Below are 17,480 nucleotides of genomic sequence, written 5' to 3'. Positions count from 1 at the left end.
TATCACAACAAATAGTGTTTATGCATGTTTGGATGTGGATTGTCCAACTTAACATGCTGATTGGATGGCTGGGCCTTTCTTGGCGATGTCATAGCCAGAACTGAATTAAAGAAATCTGGAGTCCTAACCCCAGGAAAAATAAAATGTTCTTCTACTTACCTCTGGCCCTGACATACAGGAAGCGGGAAAGCTGATCTGTATTTATGGGACTAATCACCTATAGATTTCCATGCAAGGAACACTAAAGGGAAGGAAGTCCTTTCCTGAAGTACTTTTCTAGGAAATGTTGCATTTTGAATCTAAATTGAAAACATGTCCTGCAGGGTCTTAGCAGTGTGTGTTGCAGGGTGCTAATTATTCCAAAGTACGTGCACAAAAGCCTAGGATCCATGTGAGTTGTAGCATTTCTATTGGTTAGACTGGGTCTGAGTACAGATTGAAGAGGAAATGCTGTTGCAACTAATTCTCTAATCTGCACGTCTGCTTAATTATATGCTCTGGAGAGAGTTGTGCATAAGAAGAGCTGGGGATGCTGGAGTAGGTGAGTTTTTGGAAGCTGGCTATTTTAGTCAGAAAACTTCTTGGAAACTTTTTCTATGCGTAATAAAAGCTAAATATTTTTGAAAGAAATCTAATTGGTTGCTTTGTGATTTTTCAGTATAAGACGACAAAGCTTTTATAGATAGGCTATAAATAGCCTAGAGATGGAAATGATATATTAATAAGCAAACTGAATAAAAATGACCGGGATGGCAACAAAATAGGCCATATTTGGCTGTCTAAATAAGATGGAAATTTACAGCTAATATTCATGATTAGATGGTTTTGTTTAATAGGCCACTGTTGTCATCCATGCTAGCTGCAAGAGGTGCTCAGAGCTAGGGTTGTCTACATTGGGTTCAACGCTCCCACTGCCTGGACCATTTGGCAGGTGATAAGAGTGCCCTCTCCCTTCTCTTGGTCCAGTGGGGAGGAAGGTTGAAGAGCTCAGTAATTCCCTGACTCCTGTGGAGTCTAGGAATTGACCTGCTCCTGAATCAGACCCCCGAGGTATCCACCCAGTTACCTTTAGTATTTTTCAGTTGCTTTCTACACCCTTCTCTTCCAACATCTTCAGGGTGAAGGACTGGACCCAGCTGACCCATTTTCAACAACTTCAGTATTTAGGGCCAAGGGAGTGGCAGGTAAACCTGTTGCCCCACCCCCCAGGCCAGGAAGGATCTTTTAAAGCTGAACCCTTTCTTCTGTTTTCCAGCATCAGGAGTGGAAGTGCTATAGATCCCCCAGAGTGTGTTGGTCCTCAAGGAAGTCCCTACTCTTGGCTGTGGCAGGATTGTTTCTTATGCTTCCTCACTTATTTTGTAGACTTTTGTCCAGTCAAACTTAAAATATCACAAGGGATGGGGTTTCCACTACATATTTTGGGGACTATTTCTCAATTGAACAAATCCCGTTGTCAGGAAATTTGTCAGGATATTTTGCCTCAATCTTCCTTTTTATATTTTCACCCCATTGCACCTAGGTAGCGCCCCATTCACCCCATTAAACAATTGCTTCCTTTGAGTTCACACCTTTGATACCTTAGGAGCTCACTTTCACGCTCTGCCTCAATCATTTTTTAGCCAAGATACACATATTAAAATTGTAGTTAAAACGTCCTCTGTAAAGCAGTCCATCTAGCCACCTCATCATTTTTCTTGTTTTTTTCTGAATACCCTCCAGTTTGTCAGTATCTTTCTATAAATGAGTGGACCAGAAGTTATATAACATTCACAATGGAGCCCTACATAGAGGAACTATTAACTCTCTGCTCCAAGACGTCCTGCCTCAAGAATCTCAAAATGAACTGGATTGTTTGTTTTTTTAATTGCCTCATTGAAAGGTTATGCTTTATTTGCTGGTCACTATAACCTATAGGCCTGTTCTGCACTATTACTTACCAGATTTCTCACCCAACATTAAATATCTGTGATCTGGATTATCTTTTCCCCCAGATGTATTAGTTTTCATTTTTCCAAGCTGGATCTTCCTTCATTATTTTCTTCCATTTTTAAAAATCTTTCTAGGTCCCTTTGCATTATCTCGTTGTCTTCACTGGAATTTGTTGCTCTTCCCAATTCAATGGCATCTGCAGCTTTGAATATGATCCTTATACTGCCACCGTTGTATCATTAATGAAGATGTTAACCAACATGGATCTCTGCAGAACCCCCCTAAATATCGTCCCATCTCAGTGAATTGCCATGTATCATTAGTTAACTGTTCTTCAGCCAGTCCTTGTGACAGTGCTGCTACTCAGACTGATTTGAATTAATTTGGAGAGTAAATGATTTTCTAAAATTCAGATCTATTATATCTACCTTTCTCCCTTAATATATTATGTTGCCTTCATAATGTCATTTGGAGACACATTTTCAGAGAGACCACAGTGCAGCCTCTCATTGTGCATTCCCACTTTTTCACATACTATCAATTGCATGTGAAAACAATTATTGGCATGTGCAACCAGCAATAGCCTGTGCTATGCAGGAGGTCAGAACATAATGGTTCTGGCCTTAAAATGTATCATTCTACACACAGAAATGACAAAAGCCACAGTTTGAACACTGTTGCTGTACAGGGTTGCATAATAAGCATTCAAATTCCCTTTGTTCTCATAATGTAATAATGTTATACCAGAGCAAAGTTACCTTGAAGTCAGACGTATCAGTCACAAATATGGGTCAATATTATAATTGTTACCAATATTATATTATTATTTGATTTAAGAAAAATGAAACAAAGCCCTCAGTAAAGACTTAGAAACCTGGAAAGAGTCTTTTCCTACTTCTTTCGTTTTGGACAGATCTTAGGACAGATCACTCATATGAAGGTTTGCCTTTTGCATTTGCAGGTGTGATGTAAGGTAAGGTTGCGGAAATATCATTTACAAATGTTACAACCTTCAATAAGGTTGCTGCAGAGTAATTTCTCTTTTAACATAATGTACAAACAATGCAGCTAGGTGAATGAGTTTACTGTGACTGAACGGGAAAGAGATTGGTTTCAAATCATTATTTCAGTGTGTGGGTAATTTATTTAAGATCCTGAAAGAATGCCAAACAAGGAAGTGTCCCAGGTGGGACTCAAAGACAACTCTGCAGTTTGGAAACATTCTGACTAGAGGAAGCCTGGCAGCTTATGAATCCATGTGATTGTTTAACCATTCGAGATATTTAGACACCCTTGTGTAAACCCCGTAAGTGCCTTCGGTAGCACAGCCCTTCCCCCAGCTGACAATCCCTGTCAGAAACCAGGTGTTTTTGTACTTTGTGGCATGAGGTCCGCCGCTGTCCCCCTTGCAGGAATCTTTAGTCCCACTGAGGTCTCCTGCACAGAACATGTTCTTTGTAATATTTAAGTGGGTCTCCTGCATACACTCTTGTGTCTTTACACGTGGCAGATCAATTCTCATCAGAACAGCAGCGGTAGCACCTCCTTCTATTAGACGCCCCCATCCACTCACTGTGGAGAATCTAATGGCGGACAGCTCAGATGTTGCGAACTGTTTCTCAGGCAAACATATCGGTACCACATAGTCACTGAAGTTAACAGGTGCCTCCAGGTGCAGCAGGGCAATGTCATGGTCAGTTGTGCCTGGAATGTATTTTTCATGCATTATGATTTCAGAAACCTTCCTTTCTTGCTCCCCTTCATCCTTGTGATCTATTCGGTGTTCACCTAGAAAAGCAATTAAACCCATCAGGTTCACATAAATAGTAAGCTCCTTAACTCCACACAGCTCTTATGGAAAGAGATCACTAAGCTGACATTTCTTCTCTTCTTACTACATTTCCATGGCCACTACTGAATCCTGCATTATTCATTCTTTTCTTTGGTTCAGCAGAGACCGTACCTCTTCCTTCATTCCAGCTTTCTCCCTTGACAGAAGACGTGGAATAGGGTTCAGTGACAGAATTACAGCAGAAACAAGCAAAGTAAGGGTGCAGCTTCAAGAGGGCCTATTACTGCATTAGAACTACCCAGCTTGGCTATTCCAGGACTAAATTCTAGCACAGAAAAGACTAGACTAGGTTCCATGACAAGGTTTTATATATATATATATATATATATATATATATATATATATATATATATATACACACACACATATACACACACACACACACCCCTAAGTACCAGACACTAGGAGCCAAATTCATCCTGAGTGTAACTCCACTGGCATCTGCATTTCCCAGCAGTTGGGGAGAAGAAATCAGAGCTTCACCTCCACAGCATGTACCCCACTTGCCCCCACACTCTGAATGATCCATGAGCCAATCAGGGAGTGGGCCAAGAACAGGAGGGACTGAGGGGTTGACTGGGCTCTCCCTGATTGTCCATGGGGAAAACTTTTCCTCTGCCACTCCGTGACAGCAGAGTTCCTCCTGGAACCATGCTGCTAACTGGCCCTGACTGCCGCTGCCCCAAACCCTTCTCAAGGCTGGGTTCCATGGTGCAGAGGCAGACGCCATTCACACCTTTGCACTCTGCACTGTAATTAATCTGTTCACCCATCCCCATTACAATGGGGGTAGTTCAGCAAGTTTAGAGCCACTTTGATCCCAGCCGTGGAATTGTCATTTTGTAAGACTTCTGTTTTTTGAGACTTACATTATGGCCGAGAGGTCATTTAGGAATCGCTAACAGCTTCTGTCATAAGCAAACAGATGGCCATTGTGTTTGTAATCAGTTTTTGACAGATATTGGTTGTATTTAACCCTTCCAAATGTTTGCAGAGTCACACCGTGTAAAAGTGGCATAACTCCACTGACTTGGGAGGAATCACTGTGGATTTACACAAGCGAAGCTGACAACAAATTTTGGGCCACAAAGTTTGAAAAAGTGAGGCACGCGAAAGACTTACCCAGTTTTACTCGGAGCTGTTTGGGATGTGTGTTCTCTAAGCAGTGAGCGGCAGTAACCACCCAGCTCGGCGCCAGCAGGGAACCCCCACACTTTTGTTTCTCATTCTCTATTAGCAGAGCCTGAAATATGCAAAAGAAACTTTTACGTTATACCAATTTGTTTGACCTGAAATTCTATAGAATTTACAGAGAACATTAATCTTATTTAGCCTGCAAGGACCATGTGTAGTCATCATTTTCCTAACTGCTGATTGGTGAAGGTACCATTAGATCTTCAAGGAAGGGACTATGGTGCATAGCCCAGGTGGACCTAGGTTTTTAGACGAATCATGTTAGTAACTCAGGCTTAAAGTAATTCAGGGTTTTATTGGAACTAGGCATCCAACTTCCGTTGAAAGTCAATAGGAGTTGAGCACTTAACTCCCTTGGGCTCTTTGAAAATCCCAGCCTCAGATGCAAACACATTTATAAGTAGGCTGTAAATGCTCATGCTGAGTAGCTCCTTAATCTACAAGCAAAGGTATCATGTTAGGACTACTCATGGAAGAAGGTACACAGTGAGAGTAAAGGTATCAGCATTTGAGATCTTGGCAATGTTTCTATGTCTTGTGCTTTGCCTTTTCAGAATTTAAATCTTACACAGGAATGTGTTTGGATCTAAATTACTAAAATTATTAGTCCTGAAATAAAGGGTTTTATTTTCCTATTTGCTCAAAGAGAAACTTCGTGCCTGGCCCCAAAGTAGACAATTGACAACTTGGCTACTCTACACACAGAATTTAGGGAAGAGTTTTGCATTGCTACTCTCTCTCTTTTTTTATTCCCTCATGCTTGAACCCACCATTCACACCAATTGCATGGTAAATGGGAGGGGAAAAAAATCTTCCCTTGGATAATTTTGCTAGCATATGCTATTGATTCTGCCTATTTTGCCCAAGAGTTCACATCCCAGTAACTACAGCTGACACGCTTGTGGGCAATCTCACCAATAAGGCCAAAGACTGGATGGGCAGAGCATGGAGGAGGCTGAATTGCCATTTCGTGCCTGGAAAAGCAGTCACTCCAGCAGAGGGATAAGGTATATTATCAGGGAGGCAGTGGCGGTGGGTGGGGAGCTTGTATTACCTTTAGATGTGCCCTAGCTATTCTGTGGCTGCAGAGAGGTGTCTGTTATCCAGCACTGTGCATCCAACTCCTTTCCCAAGGACTCAGTTGATGACAGAAAATGAAATAGAAGACTCACCTGCCACGGACACTCGCCTGGAGGACAGACAGAACCACCTACAATTCTCCCCTGCTGACTTGCACGTTGCTTTGCCAAAACAGGTATTTTTCCACATGGGTAATCCACTGTGAAAAATAATAAATAAATCACAGTACTAAGTGTGATTAAATACAACGAATCCACTGGAAAACACAAAGGGCCAAATTCTCTGCTAGGGTTACTCCAGAAAATTCCCTCCATGAGTCATGCCAGCAGAGAATTCAGCCAGTAGTCTAATGGTGTTGCTAATCACCGAGTATTTTAAATCGCCCAGTGAGTAAATGTTTTTTTTCTGGCTGGACACTGCCCACAAGTGGTGTTACTTTACAATATAGACCCTTTGGTTAAGAAGTTGCACTCAGGTACCACAGGAGGCTCCGAAAAAGGCTTTGATATAGTGTGTTTAGTGCCTCTTTAATTCCTCCAGGGTTTTCATGATGATCTTTTAAAGCGGGCAGGACAACTGGGTCCCTTTGAATCCTCCATCACACCTGATCTCCTGCTACTAGACTTCCTGTCATTCCCCCACCCCCCAAAACAAAAAAACTGCTGACCTCCTGAGGTGCACGTGGAGAGGTCCTGTCTCCTACCCACTTAGGAAGCAAGACCCCATGTCCTCTATGACAAGCGGCAGCTAAAATCTGCAGGATTCTGCAGCACTCTGAGGATGAAATCCTGATCCTACTGAAGTCAATTCTGGCCCCTGAAGCAGCAGACAGGAAATTCCACGACAGACTCAGGTAAATTAGGTTGTTAGTGAATTAAATGGGAATATAAATAACACAATTAGTATCTCATTGATTTATTTGGACATTAAATTCAACATAATTTGTGCTGCCCCCACATGATCAGTGTTGAGTGTTGTCACAGTCCCTGGGTAGGGTGACCCAGCTGAGACCTTTTCCAGTCCCCCCTGGTCTACCCCTTTCCATTGGCAAAGCCAGGTTTTGCAGCTAGGGTGGGGCGTATGTGATGGGTGAAGTTACCACCTTCAGGTATACCCAGTGGCTTGCTAATTTCACACATTGTCATGCCTGCTGCACTCTCTGCCCCCGCACTGCAACCCTAAACCCGGCTTGGAGCAGAAGGAAGGCCACAGGGGACGGTGTGGGGAGGAAGCTGGAGAGCAAGCCCGCACTGCACTCACCCTGCAGTGATGGGTCCTGGCCCACAGGGCAGGGCCCAGCTCCTCACTATGGGAGTTGCAACCTGGCGTACAGGGTCACAGCGCCATTCAGGTTTGGCCCAGCCACCCCTCCATCATGCTGGAGGAGCAGCCAAGACAAATTTGAGTGAGTGGTGTTGTAACATGGTGTATGGGGTCACCACACTATGTAACCCTTTGTGCCATGTTGCAATGACCGGAGCAGGGAGCCAGGCCCAGCCTTGCAGCACAAGAGCTGCCTCTGACAGGTGAGCAGGAGGTCGGCTCATTCCCCAGCCCCATATGAAAATTTGGGTCATACACTTCTTTTTGCCAATTGCATAATAAGCTTGAAAAGGCACCACACTTACACACACCTAAAGGCAGCTGGGGGTGGAAGGAGAGATGTCCCCCTGTCCCCCAACTAGTAGCTTCATCACTTCCCCTTTTAAGTGACAGGCCTGTACTGTGATCCAATCACTCCCAGACTGGGTCTCCAGGTGGCATCCCTCTGGTTGCCAACCATGACACCTAGCACATCCAATGGGCTTGGCATCTGCATGAGTTTCCCTTTGGGCACCTGTAAGTAGGGCCACAGAAGCAGCTTCCCCAAAAGAAGTACGATTTATTTTGCCCATAGGTGCACAGTACTCAGAAAAATGGATTTACAACAACGGAGGCCTGCACCCCAACTGCCTCACCTATACTTGGCCTTCCTCTCAAGGCCGTGAGTACACGAGTCAGCCATGGTGCTCCCCATTGTATCTGGGGGCTGTTAAAGCATGCCTGCTGCAGATCCCTGACTCTCAGTCTGCCTGTGTCTTCCTGCAGCAGCTGACAACCCTTTCTCCCCATCCCTTTCTGTAGGGTAGATCTGTTAACAGATTGGTGTCTTTTGATCTCCAGATTCTTAGCCTTTGTAAAACATCTCTGTAGCCGGGATAGGCCATAAACCTGGCTCTTGTATTTGAGCGTTTACTGGGGTGCATCTTTTAGGCCATTGTTTTACCTTTTACCTTTCCAGCCTACTTCCTTTAACAACCCCTTTTCATCTAACTCTAATCATTCAGGCAGGGTGATGTCACCCAGGGCTCATTTACACAGCAATTAAACACCTGGGGCTGGTCTGGGTCAGCTGACTCAGACTCACCCGGGATCAGGCTGCTGGGCTATAAAATTGCTGTGGAGTTGTTCGGGCTTGGGCTGCAGATGAGGCTCTGGGACTCCAGCCCTACCCTGAATGGCTACACCATGGAGCCAGAGCCCCACCCAAGTCAGCTGATCCAGGCCAGCCGCAGTTGTTTAATTGCAATATAGACATACCCTCAGATATACTGAGGGGCATATGAAGTTTATAAACAATAAAATGTGATGTGGATTTTGGTATTGAAAATGCATAATGGCATTGTAGAAGTTGTCAGAGTGAGTTGGAGGGTCTGACAGCTGGGTAGGAACACTTGCTACATGGGAAGGCATGGAAGACAGTGTTGATTTTTTGGAATCAAGGAGACAACTGATGATTTGGGCACTGAAGAAGGGAAACATCTTATTTTCTTCCCCATTTTGGCAGGGTCAGAGGTTTGTGGTGAGTCTGGAATTTCTTGGTCCTCATCCTAACAACCCTAACCAGAAACCAACTGCCCCACTCCAATATCTGCTGCAACCGCCAAGAATGGAGAAACACGTTATTGGATTGATGTTCCTCAGTGAAATCATTTCCAGTGTTGACACCCCAATTGTTCAACTGTTACCATTAGTCTTCAATGTCAATACCCCGGTGAGATGAATGGGAGCAAGTACCTCCGCTCAGAACCACTGGTCCAGGCATTCTGCAAACTCAGTCGTGCACCACTGCAGCAGTTTACACTCAGTTCACACTCTAAAGGTTTTAATTGCAGTCATAAGAGCTACAGGGGGAAATTTACCCATGCATAAAGGGCAGCTAGACACCCAACTCCTTGTGAAAGTAAATGGGAGTTAGGTGCCTGGCTCCCATTTCAGCTTTGAAAATCTCCTCCTTAATATTTTGAAAATAAAAGCTGATGTTTTGGAGCATAATTATATCGCAACTTGAAAAAAAAAAAGAACATAGATGCAGTTATTTATGTGGCCACATAATCACATAGTACCCAGGCCTGTGCTTGAAGGGACAATCTGAGGCATTTAATCCCTTGCTCCACTAATGAAATAATTTAGGTAGGTTTCAAAGTAGCAGCCATGTTAGTCTGTATTCGCAAAAAGAACAGGAGTACTAGTGGCACCTTAGAGACTAACCAATTTATTTGAGGATAAGCTTTCGTGAGCTACAGCTCACTTCATCGGATACATTTAGTGGAAAATAATTTAGTAGGGATTTTCCAAGGGAGCTTGGCACCCGTTAATTCCCCCCCTTTAAAAACCCAGCTGTAGTTTGTTATCTCTTCAGATGAGCGAGAATATCATCTTGCTATTCCCTAGAGAAGAGTATCTGAGTTTGTTGGTCTTATTCAGTAGTAAAAAAGAACACTGATTTCTCACTGGTTTTATTAGAGTTATTCCGGTCTTGACTCGTATGTTGAAATAAATACAGTTATGAAGCATCTATTCATTGGATAAGAATTGACATCTCCTGGAGACAACTGTAAAAAGAAGTTACCCATAAAATATGTTGCTGTAGTGACTTGGTTTGCATAACCTTACCTTGGGGAGTACAGGACACTTCATCATTTGCTAGCATGTAGCCATCTGAGCAAAAGCATTGTCGTATCGTGGTTGGACTGTCAATGCAATAATGTTCACAGTGACCATTTTCATGAATGCACTTCAGTGTGTCATTCAGACCTAAATACGTGAAAAGAACACATTAGTTCCTGAATGTGGTGTCTTATGTTTAACTCGAGTCAATTATGTTTGTAAATTTTGACCAAGAGTGACCTGCAACTCACTAATGTTGATATATTGATAGAGAAAGCTGCTTCTGGTAGGCAAACATTAATGACAGAGCTGTACAGAACTGGGAACTAATTTGTACTCCAGCACAAATTAAAGAGATCAGAAAATGCACCAAAAATCATACAGTGATTGCCATTCAAAATAATTAGCATTTGTCATCAGTTACCACAGTATGGTATCTGAGATACAGCAATCCTCACAATAATTAGAATAGGATATCACTGTTGTCACTGTATGGTAACTGTTGTCAAATATGTCTATTTAAAAATTGGAACCTCTGTATTCCTTTCACCCACAGCAGTGCACTGGGAAGGCTACAGGATAATCCACTGCAGCAGAAGACCTCTCTTCTGGAGAAAAGATATGTCTGAATGGTCAGTAATTCAAGCCATCTGAATGGCTGAACATTTATGGGTGCCTTATAATAATAATAATAAATAATAGTAAGAGTAATAATAATAATAATTTATCCAGTACCTGCCCCAGAGACACAAGCTGCTACCATGTGGGACAAACAGACAGAATAAGTAAGTATGGAGGTCGTGTAATAATCCAGATGGGAAACACTAGCAAATAGGTTGGTTTTCACAAGTTTTTTTTAAAGGGGGAGAGAAGGAACCTTGCAGATATTGACTAAGGCTGTTCTAGTGTGGGACAGCATGAAAAGGTGACAAAAAAAGTTAGGACTGGGCAAAGAAGACAGAGCTAGCGGTCAGGAGAGAAGCATGAGCATGAGCAGGAAATGGGAAGGGTTATAGGAGGTGAGAGTAATATAGGCTGGACTGGGATCATGGATGCTTTATTACAGATGCTTAACAGTAGTTAAAGCCACTAGTTAGGCAACCCATTTAGATCGGACAAGCTCCTGCTCCTCCTTTGGGCCTACACTGTACTTATGTACTAAATTTAATAGTCAGTATATAGAGCTAGATCCAATGCTCATTGAAATCAATTAAAAGACTCCCACTGATGTCACTGGGCATTGGATCTGGCCCATTGTTCTTTTAATGAAAGTGTAGGCAAGGACCTTTTTCATGTGCATGTATTTACACACTGTGACAATCTATAATATGGTCACCCCTTTTACAATTATGATAAATCTTGTGCAAAGTATGCCTTGTGAGGTACCACTGGAAAGTCATAATCTGCTGACCATTACTGTCCTGTTGAACTGTATGCATCATCATTGTATATGATGTTATAAGATTTTGCTACATATTTGCTACTGAAACATGTTGAGAGTCTGGGAAATGTCCACAGACTAGCCCCTCAGAGAGGACAAAGAAACTGCAAACACAGAGGTCTTACATGCCAAACCTCAGGTAGCCAAAAGATGCAAAGAAAAATTTGCAATTCATAATGAAGGATAGTCAGCAGCGCACGTACACCATGAGGGCTACCTAATCCCATGACACAGCATGGATTTTTCCAGCACGTGGGGAAAAGTATAAATGAGGGACAGTGGCATCGCTACAGGGTCTCTCTCTCCTCCCCATCTCAACACCTGGAAGCAAGATCATTTGGAAGACAAAGAGAAGTCTCCTTGAACTGGGAGGAAGGGGTGAATTTAACTAGTTAGTATGAACTGTGAACTGAAAACTGCCTGCAATGTCCAGTAGGCCAAGAAAAACTGTTGGATTCAAATCTTGCTCAGCCTGATAAAATGTAGGATTTAGAATGTGTGTTTAGTTTTTGTTTCTTATGTAACCAAGTCTGACCTTTATGCCTACCACGTATAATCACTGAAAATCTACCTTTCTTTTGTTAGTAAAATTATTTTGATGTTTAATCTAAACCAATGAGTTTGTCTCAAGTGCTCAGATTACAGAGGCTGGAGTATGTGCACTGTCCTTTGAGGGAGTGGGGAACTAACTGGTGAGCTTGCATTAATCAAGAAGGCCTTGAGCAGTGTAAGACGACATTTCTGGGGTGCAAGGCTGGGGAAATTCGCTGGGGTCTTCCTGTGTGCAGTTCATGAGTGGCTTGGGAGAGCATTCATGTAACTTTGCTGGGTGTGCCTCTTCACACTGATGGCTAAGTGAACAGAGCCTGAGGGGTTTGCTGTACACTCGCATAGCAGTGTAGGAGACAGTCTGGGGAGAAGAGTTAAAGTGGGCACAGTGGTTACGCAGTCCAGATTGCACCCGGGGGCATGTCACGCACACCATACAATATTTCCATTTCTAAACCAAAGGGTTACCATAATCCAGTTAGAAAAATGCCCCTTTTCCCTCAGGTGGTTGAGAAGGTAAATTTAGAAGATCTACACTGTGTAACAATTATGCGGCTGCTATGTAGAGTGACTGCAATACCCGTTTACTGAATGCTTTATCAAACATAGCAATGTTAACTGTGGCAACAATCTCTTCTCTGTTAGAATGATGCCCAATAATAATAATGTTTGCTACCAGTCCTTTTTAAAAATAACAATGTATTTATCAGAGCAGCTTGCATTTGCATAGTGTTTTGTTTTTTAAAAATTTAATACCTGACCTTTTTCACAGTTTTTGCCCTTATACTCCTCAGGGCAAAGGCAAACGTAAGCCTGAAGTTGGTCAACACATGTCCCACCATTCTGACAGGGGTCAGAGTCACACTGGTTGGCATCTGTAAAAACACACAGTATCAGTAAGACTCACAAGAAGGATTACAATGGTGCAATTTCAGTAATTATTAGAACACATGAAATTCTCATACCAACATAATTCTGCCAGAATTCCATCTGGAACAAAGAGGAAAAAAGGGCATAAGGAATTATCCAGACAATATTATGCATCATTTCATGTACAAAGGATAAGTATGTTGTCTAATACCATAACAAACAAATTATAGAGGTATAGCACATGGTAGTTGAAGGGTGAATAAAGTTGTGCCTACTTAGAGAACATGCCTAAAAGTTAACACAATATTAATTTGCAGCTCTCTGTATATTTTAAGACACAGGCAATATAAGACAAAGGTACTATATTAGACACTTTTCAGCTTCCAGGGTTTAAGGGTCAAAATCCATTTATGTTTCTATTAATAAGATGGGAAGATGCAAGATAAAAATCAGGCCAACAGAAGACCCCCGAACCTCCCCCACCCCTTACTTACTGTCCTTTTATCATCTTGAAAGATTTCTCTGGCTTCCTCATATGAACACATTTCCTCAAAGCACTCCCGTTGTAGCGACCCAAGTTTTAACTCTTCAAAGAAGCTATTCGCTCTTCTTTGTCTTTTCAACAAGCTGTTTGCCTGCTCCTGCTTTAAGAAGACTGAAAAATTGAAATAATTGGAACTCTGCAGGCACATAGTACAGTAGAACCTCAGAGTTACGAACTGACCAGTCAGCCACACACACCTTGTTTGGAGCCGACAGTACGCAATCAGGCAGCAGCAGAGAACAAAGCAAAACAAAAAAAAGCAAATACAGTACAGCACTGTGTTAAATGTAAGCTACTAAAAAAATAAAGGGAAAACATTTTTCTTCTGCATAGTAGAGTTTCAAAGCTGTTGTAAGTCAATGTTCAGTTGTAAACGTTTGAAAGAACCACGATAACGTTTTGTTCAGAATTATGAACAACCTCCATTCCTGAGGTGTTTGTAACGCTGAAGTTCTGTAAGCCAATGAGATTTCAGCTTCCTTTACTTTTTAAATCTGGGCTGTTTGCAACAATGTTTAAAGCAGGCCAGGCCACGCCAAGCACATTCCCATTGTGCAACATTGCACAATCTTGTAGAGACATTATTTACCTACCCTTCCGCACATGAGGTAAAGTGACAGATGCTAGATTTTTATGTAGGCCAAAGCTTTAGAGAAAATGGTAGTGATTCTAGAATTATAGCAGTTCTGCATCCAAATAATTCATGAAGACTTACCATGCACCATGTGGTAGGTTTCCAAAAAGTAGGACAGGATTTCCTTTAGTTCTGGCAGCCAAACAACAATTAGACAAGTGGCACGTAGCCTCTCATATTTACCCAATTTATCTGCCGACCCTTGTGTTTTACTATATTTTCCATATAAACTCACTTGGTAAGATAAAGATCTTTGGATGGATCACAACTTTTCCAGACTCCCAATCCCCTCCACTCACACACTCCATTTCCCCCACTTCTTTCATCTACTCTTACCTTCTTTGGACCAGCAGGATGGAGTCCATAGGCCACTAATGGTCCATAAAGCAAAGCTTGAGAACAACTGCTCTAATTTATTCCCACTTACTTTTCTTCTGAAAAGACTCTGGGCCATGGCAATACCTTTGCTGGCAAAGGAGAGCAGGATGAGTTTCCATTCTGAGCCAGTCATCACCATGCCTTTGCACCAGCTAGAGGAGCTTGTATGTGACTTCTAAACTCACCAAACTGGTACCATGTGGCACTCTTCCTGGCAGTCTGAGTCAGGGTTAATGGGCAAGGAGAGCAGAAGTCAGACTGGAGTGGTATGCAAGACGGCACATCTCTTGTCTACACCAGTTTGTGAATAATGTGAACTTTCTTTTAAAAAAAGAGTTATGGTTGTGCTGTAGTGGAGACCCAGTCCTGACTGGTGTCTTTAGGCGCTATTGTTAAACAAATGCTAAATTGATATATAATAACTGATAATAAATAATGCGACTCAGTGTATTTCTGAATCTCTACACAGTAGAATGTAAAAACTATCAGTCTGTGAGGTATACAGTGTTCTACCACATATTAAACGTTAATTCTGAAGCCTAGTGATGACAATTTAAATGACAATATTGCTCACTATTACTCTCCTGAGGATTTTGGCAGAAACATGCAACTACTCTGGGATGGTGGGCAAAGTTGGGGATAGAGGATGGAGCTTGAGCAGAGTACTTCCAATCCATTCCCTCTCCAAGATAATTCCTAACAGAGAATGAACTGTCTTGCACTTGGAGGTATCTCTGTAGGGCGGTGCCAAGCCACACTGATGGGATAGGGGTGGGGAAGTTTGCACTGATCATGATACTTATAATAGAGGACTTCAGTCTCCTGGTCTACCAGCCTCCACATCAGCATTAACATCACTAAAATATATATTCATTTAAAAATACAGACGTGATTACTATAGATCCCCCTAAAACAATAATTACCGGCTGTATAGCATTTGCTGCACTACACATAGCACAATGTCTTTTGCTTACGTTCATGTCAGGTTTTATCCTTGCAGTATGTTGAGTATTGTTATTTTTAATTATTTGCAGTTGTTTTCTTACTGCATTTGTCCTTGTTAAGTTATTAAAGTAAAGGAATACCTATCTATCTGTGGGCGCCCACACTCACACACACGCACTTCTCTATACTATGGAGATGTATTGGAATCATCTGAGAATTTTCTTTTTTGTATTTTTTCTAAAATGTTTGACCACCATTGCTGAAGAGTGTTAGTCTGTGGATAGTCTGAGCTCTGTGATCACTAGTGCCCTTTGGTTCCCTGGGAGCTGATTTTGAGGCACATATTAAACACCAGGCACCCGACTTTCAGTTGTCGTGGTTCACCCCCATATTACACTACATTTTTTGTAATATCCCTTTTGTAAATTCTTGTGGATTGAATGAGAAGGACTGATAATTGATTCTCTGCTTTTAAAATACCACATATAGGCTTGAATTCCTGCTGGTTTCATCTAGTACACAGGTAGTTGATGGTTTGTAGCTTTCTGTATGGTGAGATAACTTACACATATGAGCCTAGAAATAATTTTTCCCAGTTGACACAATAAGTGCGTGAACACAATCGCCACCCAAAACTATGAGCACATTAGAACACTGTGCAGACTTGGACACATTCATTAGTAATCTTTATGTACTGCCATTGCTGTGGATGATCCAACACTCTTCACAAGAAAATCATTTGGCTAACAATATAATAATAATCATTACAACAGTTTCTGGGACATACCTGCAGCTGGCGAAAGAGGAAGCAGCAGCAAAAAGCAGAAAAGCAAAACCAAGTAGTGGTTGGAAACCATGATGACACTGAAATGCCAGTGTCCCAATATCATGTTGACATTTCAGCAAGAACTGCATGGTGAAAGATCTCTGTTTCAAAGGCTTTGACCTGGAGGAGGGGAGTCATTAAACAGAGAGAGCTGAAACTCGTGCAAATAATTCTATTCATGAAGAAACTAACAAACAAAATCCCTTAATACATTCTCTTTAAAAATAGGCAAAGATCTTGGTTGAGAAGAATTCCCATTCACAGTGTGCAAAGGCCATGCTGATTATTGTGAATGTTGCAGCATGTTCTTATTAACAATCCAGAATACTATTAAATGTGAAACATAAGTGCCAAATTACAGGCCTCAGCCTGAATAGCACAACATTACATTTTGTATATAGCCATCCGAGAAGTTTGCAGGTGAATCAGAAAGCCAAGAGTAGGCTGATTGGGGAAGGTAAAGATTTGCAGTCTCTTTGAATGTGGTCACATTGTTGATGCTTTAAAATGTACCATGTTCTTTTTCTTCTTGGTTCCCAGTGAAAACCCTGAACTGCTGACTGACTTTATATTGTGACACTAATCAACTAACAAGAAATACCAGGTTCTGCTTTGCTCTCTTTTTGTTTCAGTGAAGGAGCTATGTACCTTATCACCAGGTACTACTACACAAAGGACTTAAGTTATACTGGAAAGAAAAGAAGAGGAGAGGAGCAGAATTCCATTTCATTAATAATTGTAGCAGTTTGACTGAATCAACAGATAAAGTTGTATCTGGAAAAATAAGCATTCCTATGAATTCATGTATATCAAGGACTAATGGTATCAGAACACAGAGTTTACAAAATTCTTAAGTAAAGATTTGACTAAGATATCAGCAAGGTTAGGAACATGTTTGTCAGTGGGGATTGGAGCATTTCATAGGGCCTGGTGTATTTTCCAGTCGATCCTTCACTTTATTAAGATAAAGGAAAGCAGCTCCTCTGTGCCGTCAGAGCAATGAAGGGAAGGGCAGTTTTTACACTATTGCCAGCTCTCATCATCATCTCCCTGATTAGCAAAGAAGAAATCTCGCTCAACTGAGAAGTCTAAGATCCCAGCCCATCTATTTGCATATTATTTATACTGTGCCTGTAACTTAGCCTTTATGTACAGTGAGGTACATCCCTTTTGGACATCTGGTTTACAACATAGAAAAAACTGGCCTTTTAGGGCATCTTTTGTTTATTGGAATCTGGCTAATTCCCGGAAAGCTCATTTCCTGGGATTTTCGGGGAGGCTAATGGTGGGTGCTGTTCCAGGGAA

At 41.9% G+C, this 17,480-nt stretch overlaps 1 protein-coding gene across 1 annotated transcript; it reads right to left on the bottom strand.

The window, feature by feature from the left end:
• Positions 1-3,053: 3,053 nt before the first annotated feature.
• On the bottom strand, positions 3,054-16,239 carry F7 (coagulation factor VII). Its single transcript, XM_048833995.2, has 8 exons — positions 16,137-16,239; positions 13,343-13,503; positions 12,944-12,968; positions 12,740-12,853; positions 9,995-10,135; positions 6,151-6,257; positions 4,907-5,027; positions 3,054-3,720 (listed from the first exon to the last, which is right to left on the bottom strand). Exons 1-8 carry the CDS (start codon positions 16,237-16,239, stop codon positions 3,179-3,181), a joined length of 1,314 nt encoding a protein of 437 aa, XP_048689952.2. The 3' UTR covers positions 3,054-3,178.
• Positions 16,240-17,480: the final 1,241 nt, after the last annotated feature.

The sequence above is a fragment of the Caretta caretta genome, chromosome 1 (genome assembly GCF_965140235.1).
Source record: "Caretta caretta isolate rCarCar2 chromosome 1, rCarCar1.hap1, whole genome shotgun sequence".
NCBI lineage: Eukaryota > Metazoa > Chordata > Testudines > Cheloniidae > Caretta > Caretta caretta.
Note: the sequence above shows the minus strand (reverse complement) of the source record. Positions and strands in the feature narration are given on the sequence as shown.